We start from the raw sequence: 20,089 nt of genomic DNA on the forward strand, positions 1-20,089 counted from the left end.
CCTCCCCTCTTCCCGTTCCTTTTCTTTGTGTAGCCTGGCTGTTCTGGAACTCATTCTGTAGATCACTGGCCTCCAACTCTGCCCTTCACCTGCCTCTGCCTAAGTGCTGGGAGTAAAGGTGTGCACCACCACACTTGGCTCTCTCTTTAGCTTTTTAAACGTAGTCTTTGTGTGTGTGTGTCTGTGCTGTGTCTGTGTCAGCCTGTGTGTGTGTATGGGCATACACATGCCACAGCATGAGTGAATATAGAGGTCAGAGGACAGTTTTTAGGAGTTGATTTTTCTCCTGTCGATTTCAGGGTTCAAATTTAGGTTGTAAGGCTGTGTGGCAAGGTCTTTACCTGCTGAGCTATCTAGCTGACCCTACATTATATATTTTGAAGTCTATCTTGAGACATATGCATAAAAACTATAATTTATCTATACTCATGATAAAATGAGCGCAGAGCTCAAATAGGACAAGTGTGTGTGTGTGTGTGTGTGTGTGTGTGTGATTTCAGTATTGAGGTACTTGCTCATAAATGCAGTAGAAAATGAGAACTCATCAGGTTGAATCGTTGGCTAGTTATTGAGCTCTGGTATATATTATATACTGGAGTGGCTGCCAAGGATACAGTGATGAAGGCAAAAGAATTTCTTCATGTAGAAGGAGGTAATCTGTATGTCATATAATTAAACAGTGAGGTCGATGGTGAGATAATTGGTCTGGGCTATAGACCAGGATGTATCTCTTATGGATAAGAATTTCACATGGAAAGACAGTTGTATAGTTTTGAGCTTTGTCATTTCAGGTCTTCAGTGCTATGGGCCACCTGGTTTTCCAAAACAAGCTGTGGTAGAAACTATTTAATCTCACTTGGGGCTTTTTACCCCACCTTTGATCATTCAGTTCTCAGATAAAAGACACACAACCTTTATATTTATAATAAGCCTTAATCAGCGCTGTAAAGCAGGGCAGTATCTACCCTCCAAGCTACTATCTCTACTTCCTGCCAATAACCCCACAGTATGACTTGCTGTGTTCTAGCTGGGCTGTTCGTAACTCCAACTGGCCAGCCCTCAAGGCCATGATTCAAGATTCTTACCCCATGGCATCTTCTCCTCTCTCTATATTTTTCTTCCTCACCCTCTCCTTGTAGTCTCTCCTCAGACCCCAAGCCCAGGAACCCAAAACCCTGTCTATTTCTTGCCCAACTACAGGCTCTGGACATCTTTATTTAACAAATATTTTTAAATTAAGGGGCAAGGTCACATTGTACATGTGGATTCCTTCATCCCTGTGGGCACCCAGGCTATGAGACCATTATTTAGCATTACAATACACAGCAAAAGACCAAACCTCAACAGCTAGCAGCGCTCTGGAGCAAGCAAACCAGTGCTCATTTAATGTGATGGTTATAGTTCGTTTGTTGTTGTTTTAGATAGTCTGTCATTGTGCCTCAAACTTGAGGCTTTCCTGTTTCTGCCTCTGAAGGGTTGGGATTACAGATGTCTGCCTGTGTGTCTTAAGTTACTTTTCTATTGCTGTGAAGATATACCATGACCAAGGCAACTTATAGAAGAACCTGTCTGTTGTGACTTCCATGTTCAGAGGGTGAGTCCGTGACCGTGATGGTGGGGAGCATAGCTTCAGATAGGAAGGCATGGTAACGGAGCAGAGGCTGAGAGCTCCCATCTGACCTACAAACATGAGGTGGAGAGATACTAACTACAATGGGGACATACCCAGAGACATACTCTTCCAAAAAGATCAGAGCTCCTAACCCTTCCCAAACAGTTCCAACAACTGGGGACTAAGCTCTCAAATATAGAAGCCTGTTATGGTCATTCTCTTTCTTTTTTTTTTTTTTTTTTTTTTTTTTTTTTTTTTTTTTTTTTTTTTTTGGTTTTTCGAGACAGGGTTTCTCTGTATAGCCCTGGCTGTCCTGGAGCTCACTCTGTAGACCAGGCTGGCCTCGAACTCAGAAATTCGCCTGCCTCTGCCTCCCAAGTGCTGGGATTAAAGGCGTGCGCCACCACCGCCCGGCCGGTCATTCTCTTTCAAACCATCCGATCATGCCTGGCAATAGCTGTGGATTGTGAAAATTATAAGGATATTAAAACTTATCACAATGGCTGGAGAGGTGGTTTAGTGGTTAAGAGCAGTGAATAATCTTCCAGAGGACCTAATTCAATTCCTAGTGCCAATATGTCCATTCACTGTGGTCTGTAACTCCAGTGCCAAGGAGTCTGACACCTTCTCTGATCTACACGGACACTAGACATTGCACGTGGTATGCAGATATCCATGCATACAACACACACACGCACACACACGCACACACAGAGACACATACCTTATTAGAAAACTTTGATTTGTAAAACTGCCTTAGAGTCTAAGTATATTTCTTTTGAGACAAAGTCTTACTATGTAGCCCATGCTGGCTTTGAATTCTCCGTATCTCTAAGTGCTGGGATTATAGACTTGTGTCGCCTTGCCTGGGTTTAGATTTCTCAGTCATGTAACTCTTTGTTGGGCTACTCAAAAGCTATGACTTTTGAATCACTGTTGGGAATTTTGCATTTCAGGGCACCTCGTGTTTCTGGATCTTTTTATGTATTGCCTCAATTTCCTCAAAACTGGCTAGAAATTTCTCAAACTTGAGGCTGATGAGATGGTTCCATAGGTAATGATGCTTGTTGCCAAGCCTGGTGACCTGAATTCAGTCACCAGTGTATGGTGGAAGGAGAGAATTGACCTCCAAAAGTGTCCTCTGACCTTCATAGGTGCCAGGCACACATAAACATACATATAAACACATGGAAATAAATCAGTTAACTAGTCTTTAAAAAATGAGAGATGTTTCTGACACTCAACTGGGGCTGGTAACCTGACATTCAGAGGACATTTGAAGATGGGGTGTGGTGATGCCCATCTTTAGTCCCCAGGAGCAGAGCCGGGTGGATCCTTGAGTTTGAGGCCAGCCTCGTCTACATAGGGAATTCTGTGCCTGCTAGAGTTACACAGTGAGCCTCTGTTTTAAAAGAAGTCATTTGAGTAGGAGGATAAGGGGAAGGAAACTATTATGAGTATGTGAAAAATAAGGAAAACAGCAAATGTCGTAGGAGGTTGGAGAGGCAGTTTCTAGAAAGAGGAAGCCTTCAGTTTTTAAAAATTTATTTTATTTGATGTGTACAGTGCTTTCCCTGCATGTGTATATTGCACCAAGTGCTTGACTGGTGTCCAAGGATGTTAGAAGAGAACATGGAGTCTTCTGGAACTGGAATTGAGGATAGTTGTTAGTTGCTGTGTAGGTCCTAGGAAGCAAACCCAGGTCCTCTGCAAGAACTGTGGTTCTTAACCACTGAGCCATCTCTCCAGCCCCAACCCAAGTGTTCAAGTAGCACTGAGAGAAGAAATTAAGACAGGGAAGTGACTTGATGGGTCAGTATGGAAAATGTTACTGAGCTTGGTTGCGAAGTTGAAGTCTCACTCTAGGGACTTGCAGGGATTGGGATGCTTGAGCGAGAAAGTGGCCTGAGCAGGCGGCTGGAGCATGAAGAGAGGAGAGAAGTGTGCTCCTTAACGTGCACCTATAGAGCTTTTAGCAATTAAGGAAGTAAGAGTCTAGGACACGCTGTCTAATAAGACTAATCCTGCAGGACGGAGGAAGTCAGCAGGAAAAGGAGGATAATGAAGGCTTACAGTGAAAGGGATGAGCTCTGTGATGTGGATGTAAGTACCATACGCTGGCGGGACAGGGGGTTAAGGGAGCCTAGTTCTCTAGCTCCTAATGAGAGACCCACCTCCTTCACACCCTCCAGCCGTCCAGTGAGCTATAGTGTGCACTGCCATGCCTGACAGGGTATGAGAACTCGTGATGCTGTCTCTGGAGGATGTTAAATGTCCACAGAGACATAGAAAAAGTCTTTTTCACAAGAGTGGGAGCACCTTGGTGCTGGCAAAGCAAGGGATAAAACATATGTAATAGGAAGGAGGGTTGTTGAAAAGATTAGGAAGTAACTCCTGCTTGGTAAAAGGGTTCAGATTGCTGAGCAGCCTTGAACTTGGGGCGAGAGTCTGTTTAGCAGTCCTCTCAAACTTGTTCCTCTGACAGCCCACTGAACTGTAGTTTATAGTGGTCTGCATGCTCCCGTACTGTGGGCTGCTGTCCAGTGTGCCTGGAGTTCCCCACCATGTGTCTAATAGAGTGCACTAGGAGGAACTTACATCTATTCCCAGAGAGGGTTCTGGCAACTATATTTATTATTGCTATTTATTTAAATCTTATGTACATTGATAACATGAGTTTTAAAGGAATTAGTGCTATATAAAGACTTACAGAAATAGTCACTGCCCGGCGTAGGGGGATGCTAGAGCAGTAAGGTGGGAGTGGGGGAATGGGTGGAGGAGCACCTTTATAGAGGCAAAGGGGAGGGGAGATGGGATGGGGGTTTGTGGAGGGATAGCTGGGAAGGGGGATATCATTTGAAAATGTAAATGAATAAAATGATTAATAAAAAAACCAGAACACTAAGAAATTTTAAAATAATGATTTAATTCTCACTGCTCAAAACCAAATAGTCACTGATAATTACTCGTGAATTGGGAGAAAAGATTTAAAAAATAGACTACCTTGTTTACATTAAAATGTAAATTAAAATTTAAAAATATTACAAATGGCTTTGAATTGTGCTACTACATAAATGTAAGCCAGATTATATATCATATCAGTGTAGTTTATGCAGAAATTGATATTTTATTGTAAAATACATTTAATTTGTGATTTAAAAGGTATTTTGCATGTGTGCCCATGTGCACATATGTACACACACACACACACACACACACGCACATGCACACTCATATGCCTGTGCAGATGTATGTGTGCCATGGTGCACATGTGGCGGTCAGGGGGACTCTGTTCTTTCCCTATGGGTTCTGAGGAGGAATCTCATGTAGTCAGACTTGCATTTCATTTTTCCATACCGCACTTAAGTTTTTAGTGATTCTGTGATCTAACCAAATTTGCTTGAATACAGATCAAGTGTTGGTCCAAGTTGTGTTGGCTGAGGGAATTTCTCTTCTCTGATGTGAAGACCACGTCGTAAAGATGGTTATTCTTGAACAGAGGATGGTGCTCAGTGGTGAAATGTGCAAGACCCTCTGCCTGATCGCCAATGCAAACAGAACCAAAACGTTCTTGTTGCAGGAAGCTCTAGGGTGAATAAGACCAGGAGTTTTAATAAATAGATCTTCATGTTAATGTTCATGCTACACATTGGCTGTGCCGTCCTTCTCTGTTTATCCAAGAGTCTGAGGGAACAGAGAGAAAAATAAATGAATATTTAATCAGTATTTTCCATCCTACCAGGCGTTTTCATGGATAATGCATAATCGTGAAATGTCCTGATAACTTTTTTTTTAGAGGAAAAAGCAGATTTGAACAAGAGATTAAATAACTTGGGTAGAAAATGCTCTACCCTACTGTGGGACTTTCAGTTAAAATCCTGCTGCCCTAAAGGAAGTTGTAAGATGTTCATTTAATTGCTGAGTAATAAAATCTCCTTTGAAGTAAACAAGACTGCAGGAACTGTGGTTTTCACTAGAAGGGTCACACATTGGCCATGTATGGTTTAACCTTTTTCCAGTTTTGTTTATTGAAATGTGGGGATACCGATCTTTAAGTTATCTTGAGTTGACAGTTGACAAGGAGAAAAGATAAATTATCAGCACAACCACTTGTCTACTTCTAAGAAATCCCTTTTCCCAAAGTGTGGCATTTAGACAAAAGCAAACACCCTCTCAGGGACTGGGGAAATAGCTTCTATCTGCTATAAGGAAGCATTCTTATCTGTGGCAAAAGGGACCTCTGACGTGTCCGTTAACATAAGCCTTTGGTGTCTAGCATATCAGGGTCTTTGCTGGCTTCTAGATTCCCTCAAGCTCTACTCAGTAAGTACCCCAGTTTACAGGTTCCCCTTCTTCCAGGTACTTGATCCCTTAAAGCCCTGGAAATGTTTTCTGCATTGCTTTTCTCTCCTTCCCTAGAGAGAGTCATATAGCCTTGGCGGTTTGGAATAAACTTTGCCTTTTCCGCCTGGAGTGGCTATTTTGGTTTCTTAACTGTGCCCATGTCATTCACTACTGTTGTGGAAAAAAGAGGTCTATGAACTTAACTTAAAATTAAAACATTGTGAGCTCTTTTTCTCTGAGTCAGAACTCTTCAATATATTTGACTTTTGAGTGGTTTTGTAATTCTAACAAACATTTTACCTCAAATATAGCAGTTTTAGGTAAATTAAACAACAAAGTATCTAAAATACTTAGAAGAACTTCTGTTTCTTGATTGCCAAGGTGTCCTGATCGAGTCAGGCCTCCATATACTGTGGTGAGCAGAAAACAAAAGTTTCAGGTGCCCTTAAAGCTGTGAGTGGTGCTGCCCCTGCTGTCCCAGCCGCAACGAAATGCCATGAGCTGGATTTTTTTAAATATTTTAATTTTTAATTTATTAATTTTTTTAAATTGTAGGAGTACATCTACATGGCAGAAGAGGATATCAGATTCCTTTATAGATGGTCATAGGCACCAGGTAGTTGTGGGAACTGAACTCAGAACCTCTGAAGAGCAGTCAGTATTCTTAACTGATGAGCCATCTCTTCAGCCTGACTGTATTTTATACACAGTTTTTAAATTCTTCCATTAGTTAAAAAACGCTGGAATGTTTTTAACTAGTATTAAAGATGGTCAGATGAACTATTTATGCTTTTAAAGTGTATTTTGTTACTTAAGTTAAATAGAAGTTGTAAATAAGAATTAAAAAGTCTTTCAGCTTGAGTGTGTTAATGCTCTTTAAGTATTTCCTTAGAGGTGTATTGAAATGGTAGTTGTTAGAACTTACGTCCTGTAAGGTAGCATTAGTCAATTATTTTAGGATACTAGTGCTTATAGAAAATGTCAGCTTCCAAAATCCATGTTTCTTTGCTAGGCCTTTTCTTTTTTGAAACATGTTAATTTCATTTAATAGCTTATTGCACTAACACCTGTAACCAACCACCTTTGTTGAAGAAATTTCAGGTTTATATTTGATGTTAGATAAGATTGTAGATCCAAGATACTGCTTTTAAAGAAATTTATTTGTAATATGTTTGACTTTGTTTAGACTTACTTTCTTTTCTTGAAAGTTGCTGACTCTTAAAGTAGCCTTGTCATCGTGTAAATAAGCCTTGTGTTTGTGACCTGTACTATTGGTAATGATGGCAGACCTAGAGGTGAAAATCATTACCACTTCATTGATGTTTACCTCAACAAATCATATACTGGGACACCTTTTTTATATGTAAAAGAAAATACTTAAAAAAAAAGAAATCGAGGAACTTGGTTGTTTATACATTGAAGGACCCAGTTCTTTTATTTATATATATACCTGCAATTTACTCTGTAGAGCAGGCTGGCCTCAGACTCTTGGCAAGCCTCCTGCCTCAGCCTTCTATGTACTGGCATTATAAGTATGTGTTACCCCTCCTGGCTAATTGTGACAAATTAGGAACTTAGTTGTTTATTTGGCAAATGCCTTTCTCAGTTTCTTATTTATCCTGATTTTATGATATTCTAATAACATGTAAAAGATTCCTATTTTTATGTGTTTTTAAACTTGTTTTTAAAATAGTTTTTATTCTTTAATCAAACTGCTTAGGTACCAACTACTTCATTCAAACTGTAAAATTAACTAGGAAAGTATACAGAACAGCGTTGCGATTCAGACCCAGGACAAGCGGCTATGGTGCATATTTAACGTACCAAAGTGGACTTGTTTTCCAGGTTCTCCTAGCATCCCTCAATCCTTATTTGTTACAGGGCAAGGCTGGCACCTCCCTCCCCCAACTTAACAGGCCAAGGGTTTGGACTTTCCCTTCCTCAGAAGCTCTTTCCTATATGATGGAGACATTCCCTCCATCCCTCTCTCTGCATTTTTTCTATCCCTGAGTATGCATGTTTTTTTCTCTCTTTCTATTCTCCCTCCCTGCTATCTCCCTCCCCATGGCAACTTCCCTGGGACCAGTGAACCTGACCTAGAACTGCTTCCTAATAAACCTGCCTTTACATACTCTAGTCTGGCCTGAATTGCCTCATTTTACCAGTGGAGAATAACTTATCAAACAGAAATTACAGTTTTTGTCTAGCCTTAATAAGATCAGTAAATGCTGTAATTCTTACCTGACAAAGCAGCATTTGTAAATATCTGTATATCATAACTGTGCTAAGTATTCTAATAAAGGGACAGCCTTTAATTTCTCTCAAGGTCAGTCAAAGTCCTTGATGACAAAGTTGAGGGCCTAGAGGAAGGGTTTAAAGTGTAGATAGGGGCCAGAAGGTAGCAGTGGGTAAAGGTGTCCTCTGCCAAGCCTAAGGACCTGAACGTGATTCCTGGGACCTGCTCAGTAGGAGAGAAATGACTCCTCAAAATTGTCTTTGGATCTCCTCCTGTGCTCCATGACACAGGCACACAAAATAAGTGGGATGTGGCTAAATTTTAATTAAAAGAGCCTTTAAAAAAGTAGATTGAGTTTAGAAACGAGCAGGCAGGTTAGGAAGCTGCTCTGGCTTCACCCCCAGGCTTCCTGTTTGTTTTTGTTTTCTTTTGTTTTGAAGCCAATACCAAGGACTTAACCTGCTGTCTTCCCTTTTCATGGGCCTATGGATTTAGTGCATGGCGGGATGGACTGAGCCTAGGTAGTCTCCAGCTGTTGAGCGTAAACGCGGTAGTTTATCACTGAGCGCTCTTTGCACAGCTAAGAGATCTAAAAATAACAAGCCCAGGGAAGCTTGACAACACTAGGAACTGGCACCTTATTAGTGGGCGTGTTTCTGGTTTCTCTTGCTTAGGTGAGGAGACATGTCTTCTTTACCTTCCAATTTTGTTGTAGCTGTTCTCCTTCAAGTGGACATATGGATTCCTCCCTCAGTGCTGATGCATGTTACAGGGCAAGGCTGGCACCTCCCTCCCCCAACTTAACAGGCCAAGGGTTTGGACTTTCCCTTCCTCAGAAGCTCTTTCCTATATGATGGAGACATTCCCTCCATCCCTCTCTCTGCATCTCTCTGCATGTAATGATGCATGTTTTCTTTTTTCTTTCTTTCTTTCTTTCTTTTTTTTTTTTTAGGATATTTGTCTTTTTCCCTTCATTTTGTTAATCCTTACTTTGCTTAGCTGCCACTAACATTAGCCCAATACCCATTCCTCCACCCCACCCCACCCTACCCCCCATTTTTAGGTAATCTCTTGCTATGCAGACCAGACTGGCCTCGAATATAGAGGTCTGACTTCTAAGTGCTAGAATTAAAGGCACGTGCCACCACTCCTAGCCTAGCATTTATTCCTATTTTTGATTTTTATATTTGAATAGTTTCTTCTTTTTTTCTTTTAGGTAAAATTTGGTAATACAACCTTTAAGACAGATGTGTACCTCAAGTCACTCAATCCTCAGTGGAACTCGGAGTGGTTTAAGTTTGAGGTAAGCTGTTGAATAACTCTGTTGTTTGGGTGTGACCTCCCTTTCCTGAGGATGACAAAGAACAGTTTCTGCCTCTGCTCATTTGGGAATATTGGGGTTTTGAAGCATTACATCATAGTTAAAATATATGCCAATGCAGATGAAAAATGGCTGTCCTCATAGACATCGTGTTCTTGTTTTCTTTGGGTTCTAGCATATTCCAGATCTGAAGAACAGTGCACAGGCTTAGAAACAAGTAGTCTTGTCTTTTTAAACTACTTTGTAGCTACAATGTAGCTGAGGTTGGCCCTGAACTCTTGGTCCTCCTGTTCCTACTTCAAAAGTGCAGGATTATAGGCATCTGACCCAGATCTGGTTCCAACCGCTTTTGCGTTTTCGCTTTTGTGGCCAAGCCTTGCCATGTTATCCATGCTGGCCTTGAGCTGAGACCCTTCTGCCTTAGCCTTCCTTGCAGCAGGTACATTCTTACTCAGTTTCATCCTAGGTACACCTCCGTAGCATTAGGGACATTTACAGTGTTTTGGAAACATTACTACTATTTCCAGAACGTTATTACCCTAAACAGAAACTGTATTCTTTGAGCCATAATTTTTATTCCCTCCTTCTTTTTAACCTTGGTAGCTTTTGATGTTTCTTGTTTCTTTGAATTTACTTAGAATATAACTCACCATGCATTTGAGGATGACCTTGAACTTCTGGTTCTTCTGCTCCTATTCCAGAGTTCTGGGATTATAGACTTGTTGTTTTCAAATTGTATTCATTCATTCATTCATTCATTCATTCACTCGTTCTTTTTTTTCAGTGTATAGGAGTTTTGCCTCCCGATATGTATGAGCACCTTGTATGTCCATGGTGGCTTGAAACACTAAACCCGAGGCCTCTGGAAGGGCAGCCAGTGCTCTGAGTCACTGAGTCTTCTCGCCAGCCCTTGGCAGTTGTTTTTGAATTTAACTGTTTATTTTTCTATTGTTGAATTGTAGAAATTATCTATGTATATATATATTTACATATATATTCATGTATATGTATATTTTGCTAGGGATTGAGTTTAGATCTTTATACATTTTATATATCTTTAATATTTATTCCTATCGTATACCACTTGCAGATACTTTCTGATCTTTAGTAGGTTTTACTTTCTTACTTTCTTGATTTCTTGATTTTTTTTTCTTTCCAAGATTGGGTTTCTCTGTGTAGCCCTGGCTATCCTGAAATTTACTCTGTAGACCAGGCTGTCATTGAACTTAGAGCTCTGCCCTTCTGAGTGCTGGGATTAAAGAAAGCCATATATTATTACTGACTGGTTTCTTGATACTTTTTTTTTGGTGTGCAGGTTGTTTTTTTTTTTTTTTTTTTATGAAGTTCAGTACATACAGATTCATGATGCTGTTTATGCTTTTGTGGTATCACAAATCCACTTCCTGTGTTTTCTTCTAAGAATATCATGATTTAGCTTTTATCTATAGGTCACTGATTAATTTTGAATCAGCTTCTTTTTTTTTTTTTTTTTTTTTTTTTTTTTGGTTTTTCGAGACAGGGTTTCTCTGTATAGCCCGGGCTGTCCTGGAACTCACTCTGTAGACCAGGCTGGCCTCGAACTCAGAAATCCGCCTGCCTCTGCCTCCCGAGTGCTGGGATTAAAGGCGTGCGCCACCACCGCCCGGCTTGAATCAGCTTCTTTAATGGTATGATGTAAGAGGCTGGCTAATTTCTTTCTGTGCATTTAGTAATTTAGGTGTTTAATTCTCATTTGTTAAGAGACTTATTTCTCCATTGACGAGAGCTAAGACTCTCTTTTTTAATTTACAAGTCAACCAGGTACTGGGGAGATGGCTCAGTGGTTAGGAGGACTGGCCGACTGGTGTCTAGCTTTGTTTTTTTTCTTTTTTCTTTCTTTTTTCTTTTTTCCAGTTTTTCGAGACAGGGTTTCTTTGTGTAGCCCTGGCTGTCCTAAAACTCACTCTGTAGACCAGGCTGGCCTCGAACTCAGAAATCCATGTGCCTCTGTCTCCCAAGTGCTGGGATTAAAGTTGTGCACCACCACTGCATGGCTGGGTGCCTGGCTTTCATGTGGGCAGCTCACAACTGCCTAGAGAACTCCTGAGGATCCAGGGCAGTTTTCTGGCCTCTATGGGCACTTGTATTCATATATGCATGTGTATATAAACACACATACAATACAGACACACACACACCACACAAATACACATAACACACACCATATCTCACATACATACAAGACATCACACACGAACACACATATACACATACCCATACCCACATCCACATGCCACACCTATACAAAATCTTTAAAAGGTCAACAGAAGAGGTTGTATGTGAAATACACACCAGGAGTAGGGATTAATTCTTATTGTCTGTGGTTGCTGTGGGCTATTGGGTGTGGATGTGAGTCTGTCGGGGTGTCTGGCTGACAGAGGGTCAAGGATGAGTGATGGTGGGCAGGAGTTGAGAATGGGCTATGCGGGTCTGATAGAGAAGAGCCTGGTTCAGTGGCAGGTTCTGAGATGGGAGGAGAAGGTAGACAGGGCTGAGAGGAACACTCATGTCCAAGAGGACCTGCACCTGTGCTCAGAGGGGGTGCCTCTCATCCCCGTATCCATGTCTGCCTTTTGCCTTCTTTCTCCATCTGCACTCTCCTGTCCAGTAGAGATCCTTTTGAGGCATCATGGGGTGTTTGATAGCTGTGTGGAGTACTCTCTCCCCTATCCTAAGCTGTTCTTTCTTGTTATGCCTGTGATGAGTTACTTCTTCTAACTTGCTGTAAAAATGTTAGTTTCTTGTTGTGCCTGTCCATGTCTGTTTCTTTGTGTACCTATTTACTTTTAAATGGATTGTCTCTGTTTCTGACATCCCCAACTCCACTATTGTAAGTTTTGGGGACAGGGTGACATTTTGGGGACAGTGTTGTCACGGTCCTTATGTAGTACAGAGACTGATTCCCCTGCCTTCCTCATCTGAGCTTTACTTGGCAGTCATGTGCAGACTGGGTAAAGGGTAGCTCCTTTGTCCTGTAAGGAAAGAGAATGAAGTGCAGCAGACTGTTGGCTGATCTGAGGGATACTGTGCTTTTGCCGAGAGCCTTCCTTCCGAGCTACCAGGGAAGGAAGATAGTCACCTTGATTTGCTGGTCAGTGGCAGGATTGTGATCTCTCCTTTAATGCCAGAAAATGTATTCCCCAAGAATCAGGATGTTGTGAAATGCCAAGGTCTGATTGGAGAAAATGGAAGTCCTATTCCTGGTACTTGCTAATTTCCCATGTCTGCACTCTGCTGCCCGTTTTGAGCTTCATTTGCCTCAGTGTGTGTCTTTTCAGAGGTGTGGCGGGGTGGCTGTAAGTCTGTGTTCATACAGGAAAGTCTGTGTTAATAAGAGGTGGCTTCAGTGAAGCTGGGTGTTAATCTTCAGTTAGGCATTAGGTTGGTTTGAGTCTGGGCATTTTGAGACACTTGTGTCCTTCTGATAATATACAGGCATGAAGTGGTATAGGCATGCTGTCTTAGTCACTGTTCTGTTGCTGTGAAGAGTACCATGACCAAGGCAACACTTAAAGGATTTAATTCAGGGTTAGCTTATAGTTTCAGAGGTTTAGTCCATTTTCATCCTGGTGGGAGCAGATATAGTGCTGGAGCTACAGTGTTATCCTCCAACAGAGAGAGGTGGGCCATGCCTGGCATGGGCTTTTGAAACCTTAAAGCTCACTCCAGTGACATGCTCCCTTCAACAAGCTCACATTTCCTCATCTCGTTAATTGCTACAAATAGTACCACTCCTTAGTGATTAAGTATTCAATATATCGGCCTCTGGGGGCCACTCTTACTCAAAATACCACATTCAACTCCTAGCCCCCCAAAGGCTTGTAGCCTTATCATAATGCAAAAACGCATTCAGTCCAATTTCAAAAGTTCCCATAGGTGTTACAGCCTTAATACTCTTTAAAAGTATGAAGTTTGAAGTCTCTTTTGAAACTCATGGCAGTCCATTAACTGGTACCCTGGTAAAATCACAAAGCGGATCACATACTTTCAACATACAATCACACGATTCTACGTCATCATTCCAAAAGGGTGGAAAGGGAGCGTACATAGTGAGCAAACACTGGACTAAAGCAAGACCACAAACCAGTTGGGCAGACTCCAACCTCTGCATCTCCATGTGACACCCCAACACTCTTCAGAGCATCAGCTTTCAGCTTTGTTGACTACCCATACTTCTCTTCCTTGGGCTGGTTCCATGTCTTGTCTACAGCTCTCCTAGGCAGGGATCCCACAACTCTTGTATTTTTAATCCTAATCCAGGGTTTCTACCCTGCCTTTGACCATTTAGTTCCTGAATAAAAGACAGACACAACCTTTATACTTACAATAGGCCTTAATCAGCACAGAGCTGAGCAGATATCTATGCTGTCCTCTACGCTATTCTGTCTATTTCCCAGCCAGTAATCCTTTTATATAATTTGCCATGTTTCGTCTGGGCTGCTCTTAACTCCCATTAGCCAGCCCACATGGCCATCACTTTAAGATTCTTACCCCATGGCAGCTTCTTCTTTTTTCACCTTCTTCCCTCTCCTTGTGGTCTCCTCAGACCCCAAGCCCGGGAACTTAAGGACCCCGACCCCCATATCCCTTCTGCCCAGCTAGATGCTGTAGGCATCATTATTCACCAGTCTTGATAACTTAGGGGCAAGTTTACATAGCATCACTTGTATATGTTCAGACTCTTGTCCACAGAGGCAACCAGGCCTTGGGGTCCAATATTTAGCATTACAATAAAAGCAAAAGACCAAACCTTAGCAGACTCTGTTATCTGTAACATTTTAGGGGTCTCTACCACAATCCAGGCTTCACCTACACAACTTCATGTTATGGCCTCTCTAGGCCTTCATGGGAGGACACCCCATACACACCTGGCCTCGGCACCTCTTATATCCTTGACTTTAAAACCTGAATCATATAGTCAAAGCTACCAAGTTCTGCTTGCTAGGGCTGGAACACTATTCCCTCATTCAAATACATTTTCATCAGCTTTCTGTTTCGATGGTTTCGTTCACTCCTTAAGCTTTTCTGAATTACTTTTCACAAGTTGGAAGCTGAGCTGAGGTCACCACTCTTCATTCCATTTAGCATCGGTCTTCCTTTCCTTCCCCATCCCCCACCCACTCCCCCGCTCCACAACAGAATTTCTCTGTGTAGTCTTGGCGGTCCTGGAACTCACTTTGTAGACTAGGCTGGCTTCGAACTCAAAGAGATACACCTGCCTCTGCCTCCCAGGCATGGGGATTAAAGGCATGCACCACCACAGTCTGGCTTTGTTTAAACTTTTTATCTCTTTGTGCAGTGAGTTTAGCTCCATTGCCTTTCCTGGTGCCTTTTTTCTCAAGCCATACCTTTTTTTCCCTTGTTTAGCTTGCTCTTTTTCACTATAGGTATGCATAAGAATCATCACTAATAACCACAGGACAGAGTCAATACCAGACTGTCTTGAAATCTCTTCTGCCAATGCTATTGATCCTCAATTTAGCCTCTGACAGATTTTTTTTTCCCAACAAGGACAGAAAGCAGCCACATTCTTTGCCAAAATATCACAAGAATGGTCTTAAGGTTACTTACTAATATTCTCTGGAACCTCTTGAGCTAGGCCATCATAATTTACATTGCTCTCAGAACCTCTGTCTTCCTTGCTCATGCTAGTGTGGCCCAGTCCACTTTAAGTGTTTAGCTGCTTTCCTAATCCAAAGCCTAAAAGTCTATACTCTGCCAATAAGCAGCATGGTCAGGCCTGTCACAGCAATACCCTTCTCTCTGGTACCAGCTTCTGTCTTAGTCACTGTTCTGTTTTTGTGAAGAGACACCATGACCAAGGCAAAATTTATACAAGAAAGCATTTAACTGGGGGCTGGCTTACAGTTTCAGAGTCTTAGTCCATTATTACCACAGTGGGAGCAGGAATGGTTCCGGAAAAGTAGTGGAGAGCTCCATCCAGATCCACAGGCAGAGTGAGAGAGAATGAGGAGGGAGGGGAAGGGGGCTCTCACACAGAGAGACAGACTGTACTTGGCATGGACTTTGAAATAGTGCCATTCCCTGGTGACTAAACATTCAAATATATGGGGGCCATCCTTATTCAAACCAGCACATATACTAAGGAAACAAGACTGCAAGTTGAAAAGCTGCTAAGCTGCTAAGCTGGGCAGTGGTGGCACACACCTTAATCTGCTTGGGAAGCAGAGGATCTCTGTGAGTTTGAGGCTAGCCTGATCTACAGAGCAACTTCTAGGACAGCCAGAACTACAATTAAAGAAATCCTGTCTCACATAATAAAACAAAAACTTGTGCCTCAGCTCATAGCCAATAAGGGGTTCACTTGTGACATTGTAGACAGTAGCTACCATTCCTAATGATCTTCCTGTGGGCTATGTCTGTGTGTCTCCAAAGAACCACTTCTGAGTAGCTTGGCTGTGTCTGAGCTTTCTACAAAGGGACTCAGTTGTAGAAACTGTTCTTCCTAGAAGTAGCTTTTCTCCAGAGGTTCCCAAGGGATGGATCCCTTTAAGATGTCTCCCACTTTACCAAGCTCTGGGTACTAGTTGAATTTAAAACTTACGTCTTGCAAGAGAGGCTGGGAAATGTAGTCTTCTAATGGGACATATTGCTATGCAGTTGATATATCTAAACATTTAAACTATTTCTGAGAAGCCAGGCTTTTTGGCACATGTCTTTAATCCTACCACTTGGGAAGCTGAGGTCGAGGCCAGCTTGGTCTACATATTGAGTTTCAGGACAGCCTGGGCTTTATAGAAAGACCCTGGCCCATCCCCCTCCCCAATTTATTTTAACACTAGCACACACACACACACACACACACACACACACTCACACATATTTCTGTGGAAGTTTTTACTTCTTGCCATTCTGGAATTGCATCCAAGGCCTTGTGCTGTATGCTACAGGTGCTCTGCCGCTGATTTACAGTGCTTGGCCCTACTCACCACACTTTGTGTTTGCTAATCTCTCTCCCTCTGTCCTTGAGGATAATCCCGAAGATTCCTTCATGGTTTGGCAGTATATAGCTTTGTGATCCTTAGGGTTTCAAAGATCTAAGATTTAATTTCAGGGTGTGCTTGTAGGTGGATGATGAAGATTTACAAGATGAACCTCTGCAGATCACAGTTCTCGACCACGATACTTACAGTGCAAATGATGCTATTGGCAAGGTGTACATTGACATCGACCCGTTACTGTATAGTGAAGCTGCCACGGTCATCTCAGGGTGGTTCCCAATTTATGACACCATACATGGTAAGAAGTGACACTGGAAGGAAATGAACTGTAGCTTGATCTTCTGTTTACCTGAAGGATGCTTGTACTTCTTAACTGTTCTTTTTAACATCGTATTTCTAAAAGACATCTTGGAAAACAGACAAGTAACCAGATGTTGCTGAGAGAATCACCGTTTCTCTGAGCAGTTAAGGTTCCATGTGACAGACAAAGGAAATGTGTCATTTAAAAGCTGTCTCAAGGGGTGGGGTGGGTCTGCTGGAGCATTTCCTAGCCAGCATTGTACTCTGGGATGGTCTCTAGCACTGACAAAAGAAAGAAGAAAAAGTAAGTACAGAATAATGATGTCTCGGTAGTCTATATTTTTAAAATATGTTTTCTAACTGACTCATTTTTTTTAGTTATTTAAAGCTGGATTATCCATAGATAAAGGTATATGCATTTAGTCCCAGTATTTGGGAGGCTAGTCTGTAGTCTAGGAGCACACGGAGTCCCTGCACTGCTGGCTCTTGTGGGCTTTGTGAGCTGAGAGCTGTTCTCTTCACAGTCCATGTCATCCATGCTTGTATTCAGTTTCTCACGCGTTTAGAGGAGTTATGGCATGTAAAGCAGAAGTGGACAGTAGGAGTTGCAAAAAGTGTTTTAGAAAATAGCTCAGTTTTTAATGAGTGAAGAAAGCAATGATTAAATTTTTAAAAATTGGCAACCTTAATTTTGGTACATATTGGAAAAGTTTATAAAAATTTCTTGGAGTTCTCAATAATTTTTAGACTGGAAAGGCATCCTGTGACCGAAAAACTTTGATACTTGCTCATCTAACTGGAAAAAGAACATGAGTTCAGATTCCTAGCACCCGTGTTTAAGCATAGCATCTTCTGTAACACCAGAACTGGAGAGGTGGAGGCAGGAAATCCCTGCAGTTTATTAGCCAGTCAGTCATGCTAAAGAGCTAGTCATGGACCCAGACTAAAGCAATAAACAGCTATGTGCACGAAATAGTTTCCCAACAGTATTTTTTTTCTCTTGGTTTTTCAGGTCAGGGTGTCTCTATGTATCCCTGGCTGTCCTTGCTCTGCTGGCTTTGAACTCAGAGATCCACCTGCCTCTGCCTCTCACCACCACCATTACCACATGACTTAATTTCTTAACATTTAACATTAAAGGTTGTTTATAATTGGCTTAACATGGGCTCTGTGTTTGAAATATCTCTTCTTGTTTTAGTAAGTTCTAAAGGCTGTTCTTAGTAGTTATTAAGAGATGAAGACAGTCAAGTAAAGGTAGTTAGTAAATGTTTAGTAGTAGGGCTGGGTCATTTCATTTTATGGCAGCGTGCTCTGAAAGCCCATGGATAAACCTCTCATGTTCAATCCAGTCCATGTGGTGTAGGAGTGTATCCTTGGTGTCACTGGGAGCTGAGTTTTATTCTTGCCCTTCTGCTTGTTAGTTACCGGCACTATGTAAGTTAGTAAACTTTACTTACATGCTGATTTCTTCTTTAAAACAAGGATGGTGCTACTGCAGGAATGAGCTCACTGGGTTGATGTCAGCACACAGAGCATTTAGTGTCCCAGGACTCACCAAGTCCTTCCACCACTGCCACCATCCATTCAAGTGGGACTTCATGCCTCAGGGAGTCCTGGGTCACATGGACGAGGCAGTGGTGATTGTGGATACAGTGCTTTTCTCCGGCTGTCTCATGCTCACCCTTAGTGTACCGAGGACCTTTTGGGAATGAGACTACATAGGCAGCACAGCTAGCCGTGTATTTAAGACTGTACATTATCTGAAGAGCAGTAAGTGCATCTGTTTGTGTCACAATTTCATTGTACATTTTCTTAACTTAGAAACTTGATTTTCTTTTTTAAATCTGAAGGTATCCGTGGAGAAATCAATGTTGTTGTCAAAGTAGACCTCTTCAATGATTTAAACAGATTTAGACAGTCTTCATGTGGAGTTAAATTCTTTTGCAGTAAGTATTATATTGTCTTGTTTAACAGAAAAGTTAGTAATTTTTAAATATGGAAAACTAATACGCAGAAGGATTAATGGAAGAAGTTAGAGTTTGGTTTTGATATAAGAGAAAACTGTTAAATTTCTAGAAACAGTTGCTGTAGCTGTGACTGTTTATTTTTTTTAAAGTAAATGATGTCTAATTTTTACAAGTCCTTAAGAGATTTTTGTAAGAAAAGCCCTGAGGCATTTTGCTGTAGTATAGAATGCTGAGTGAGGAACAGAGCTGTGGACCGCACTGTGGACCAGTGCAGCCTGCACCCATGATGCCCCAGGATGTCACGTGTGTGGGTCTGCTCTGGCAGCTCAGCACCAACCTCTGTTAGTGGGTGAGCACCCAAAGCAGTCATCCTCAGCGTGGGAGTACACTTTTGAGAGACTGGTATGAGTGGTCCCCCTTTTGAATCTGACTAGATCCTACATAAATCCAACCATACATTTATTTCAGTGAGTCTCAAATGGATCGATGTACTGAGTACTGTGTACACAGTACTGAGTACTGTGACTACTGCACCAGTTGGTTATATAGCCATGGGTAGTGCTAGGAACGGCAGGTCTGTAGGACTTGTCAGCATGTTCACAGGGGGCTGTAGCGTAAGAATGGAAAGACACTGCCTTTGTGTTTCGTCGGTTAGCCAACTTTGGTTTTGTTTACATAAATTTATTTTTAACTTGTACAGATTCATGTGATACTCTGATATTTTGATTTTCTATTTAATGTCTAGCTATTCTCTGAATCATGAATGTACAGTTTACGTTTGTTATTCCTACTGAGAAAAGTGAGAGGTCTGATGACAGGAAATTATGTTTCGGATAAGACAGATGTAACAGGTTCTCTGAGAACTCATAATTGCATTGAGGTTTTGTAGTAGATACTCTTGCGCTAGATCTAAAACAAAAGCTGGATGGATACTTTTTCTTTTTTTGTTTATATGTATATGTTTTAGAGATTTAAGTTTGGCTTTGTGATTTATTAAAGAATAATAACTAACTTACTTTAACAGCGACATCGATTCCAAAGTGCTACAGAGCTGTGGTAATCCATGGATTTGTAGAAGAGCTGGTGGTCAATGAGGACCCCGAGTATCAGTGGATCGATCGAATCCGCACACCAAGGGCGTCGAATGAAGCCAGGCAGAGACTCATCTCCTTAATGTCAGGTATTCTAGGGAAGCAGCTCTTCTGATGGTTGACTTAGTCTGAAAATCTTCACTTTCCTTTCACATGGTCCTTGAAATTTTACAACAAAGGTCGTGAATTTTAAGTGTTGATTCCTTAACCCAGGTAC

General features: G+C 41.6%; 1 protein-coding gene across 4 annotated transcripts in view; it reads left to right on the forward strand.

Moving 5' to 3' along the window:
- C2cd5 (C2 calcium dependent domain containing 5) overlaps nt 1-20,089 on the forward strand; it is an 86,676-nt gene that overhangs the window by 3,738 nt on the left and 62,849 nt on the right. For all 4 annotated transcript variants that reach the window (XM_028757621.1, XM_028757622.1, XM_028757624.1 and 1 more), the window contains exons 3-6: nt 9,409-9,495; nt 16,641-16,812; nt 18,665-18,760; nt 19,806-19,961. In XM_028757621.1, the coding sequence (XP_028613454.1) occupies nt 9,409-9,495; nt 16,641-16,812; nt 18,665-18,760; nt 19,806-19,961 (511 nt within the window). The remainder of the gene's footprint in view (nt 1-9,408; nt 9,496-16,640; nt 16,813-18,664; nt 18,761-19,805; nt 19,962-20,089) is intronic.

Source organism: Grammomys surdaster, unplaced genomic scaffold (assembly GCF_004785775.1).
Source record: "Grammomys surdaster isolate TR1022 unplaced genomic scaffold, NIH_TR_1.0 126176, whole genome shotgun sequence".
Taxonomy (NCBI): Eukaryota; Metazoa; Chordata; class Mammalia; order Rodentia; family Muridae; genus Grammomys; species Grammomys surdaster.